The 1,941-nt window shown below is 32.7% G+C and overlaps 1 protein-coding gene across 1 annotated transcript in view; it reads right to left on the bottom strand.

Moving 5' to 3' along the window:
- The window catches only part of LOC119837016 (facilitated trehalose transporter Tret1-2 homolog), an 11,998-nt gene extending 10,395 nt beyond the window's left edge, over positions 1-1,603 (bottom strand). Inside the window, exon 1 of the mRNA XM_038362496.1 lies at positions 1,546-1,603. Coding sequence (XP_038218424.1) covers positions 1,546-1,603 — 58 coding nt within the window. The remainder of the gene's footprint in view (positions 1-1,545) is intronic.
- Positions 1,604-1,941: the final 338 nt, after the last annotated feature.

Genomic DNA, 1,941 nt, shown 5'->3' with positions numbered 1-1,941 from the left:
CTTATATCGTTCTAGATAGGTCACCTGGTGGTTCAAATGACCCGTAATTTTTTCTATATGGGCCTGTAGTCTATTATAACCTTATGTTGCTTTTTAATCGGAGAGGAAATTTTCAAAAGATGCTCCCCTATTTATTATTCCCTATTTTTATTTCCCCTATTTTTTCCCCTAATGACTATTTGGGGAAAAAACGGAGCATGTGGAATTTCTACTCACTATAACCTTCCTCGGCCAATCCCAAAACATATTAGCAGGAACCCCCCTATCTCCTATAAAACGCACCAGTAATATGCCAAACTATGTGGCTTCTCCTCCATTCACACATTTCTAATGGATTTTTTTTATGCAGAGAAATTTCATTTTATTTATTTATTTATATATTACAGACACAACAATAACAAGGTGATACTTAATAATTAGTGTGTAAACATGTATACATTTTGCAGAATTGTGTATGTGTGCCAACATATTTTTAACATAGTATAATTGTAGTTTCAGTTAACATACATCGCCGTGTCGATACACATTTGCACAAAATCATAGACATTAGAAATATATTTACAAAATATGGAAAGAACAATACCACAGATAACATAATTCTATACTAGGCATGACCGTAATAAGGAACCTTATGTTGCTTACTAAATAGTATAATATAAATCAATTGTAAAACTTTATTTCCTTGCGCTGTACTAAGAAAGTGTTTTGTGTTTATCTGTGTTATCTTGATGAAAACGAATTATATGATTTTTGTATGTGTTTTCTTTAATCGGTTGTCTTCAAAGGAGACTAGTTTCCCAGCTATGTTTTTGATTTCAGATAAAGATGGCATGAAAGTACAGTGCAGTGTATTTGTAATCTGTCCTTTTGTATGAATAAATCTTTAAAGAAATTTCTCATGGATACTTTAAAATCACATTTTTTAAGTTGCCTAGTAGAGATTGCTTTACGACGTATTTACAATGGTCGCCTTTTTACTGATATACTTTTTGATGCTAGAATATTTAAAGTAATAAATAATAAATTTTGCCACTTTTTGTGTGTGATTTTGAATCATTAAAATTTCTGATTTGCTTACTAATGTAACTTTTTTGCTCACAGCTTCGCCCGCATGTTCAGAATAAATTTCCATGGTTCCTTTCACCCCCTATTTTATCCCCTTGGTGATAGCATTTATCAAAATCCTTTCTTATGATGCCTATATGATGCCACATATATAGCACTTAACTATATGCCAAATTTCAGCCCGATCGGTCCAGCAGTTTGTGCTATCACCTTCAGTCACCTTTCCGTTTAATAAAAAAAAAGTGACTTCCTAAAATCCTTGCTGATGCCAGTAAGCAAATAACAAACTTTACCACTTTATGAGATTTAAAATGGCATTCTAAAATACTTGTACATGGCTAAATTATAATTACTGAATTGTTTATGTAAAAATCTAATTGTGGAGCAAAATACGATTGTAGGCAAAACGATATAACAACATCATTCTTTCATTCATTTACGGTAAATAAAATATCCTAACACTGAAAAAAACTCACTCACTGCTCATAGTTGCGAGAGCCTGCACTAGCATCGCAGTGGGTTTCACTTTTTCACTCATTTTCACAGACAGTCAACCGCACTCCAGAGCAAAATAGTTTTAAGCGTACACAATACATTGTTTTATAACAATATCTATCGTTTATTGTAGTGGATTAGATAATGCAAAACACACAAAAGCGCTTTATGATCTTCTCAAGTTATCTCTTCATACGTACACTTTACGATGGTTCCTCTCTCAAATTGTATTTGTTCACGCATTCTATCGTTTTTTGCACATCCCTGGGCCTCTCGGTACCCCAAATTAAGCAAAATATGCGAGCTCAAATCAACATTATTGTAATGGGTTAAGATTAAGTTATCGTGCATTAAACTGAAATTTTATGTAGATTTTTTGCA

The sequence above is a fragment of the Zerene cesonia genome, chromosome 26 (genome assembly GCF_012273895.1).
Source record: "Zerene cesonia ecotype Mississippi chromosome 26, Zerene_cesonia_1.1, whole genome shotgun sequence".
NCBI classification, from domain to species: Eukaryota; Metazoa; Arthropoda; class Insecta; order Lepidoptera; family Pieridae; genus Zerene; species Zerene cesonia.
Note: the sequence above shows the minus strand (reverse complement) of the source record. Positions and strands in the feature narration are given on the sequence as shown.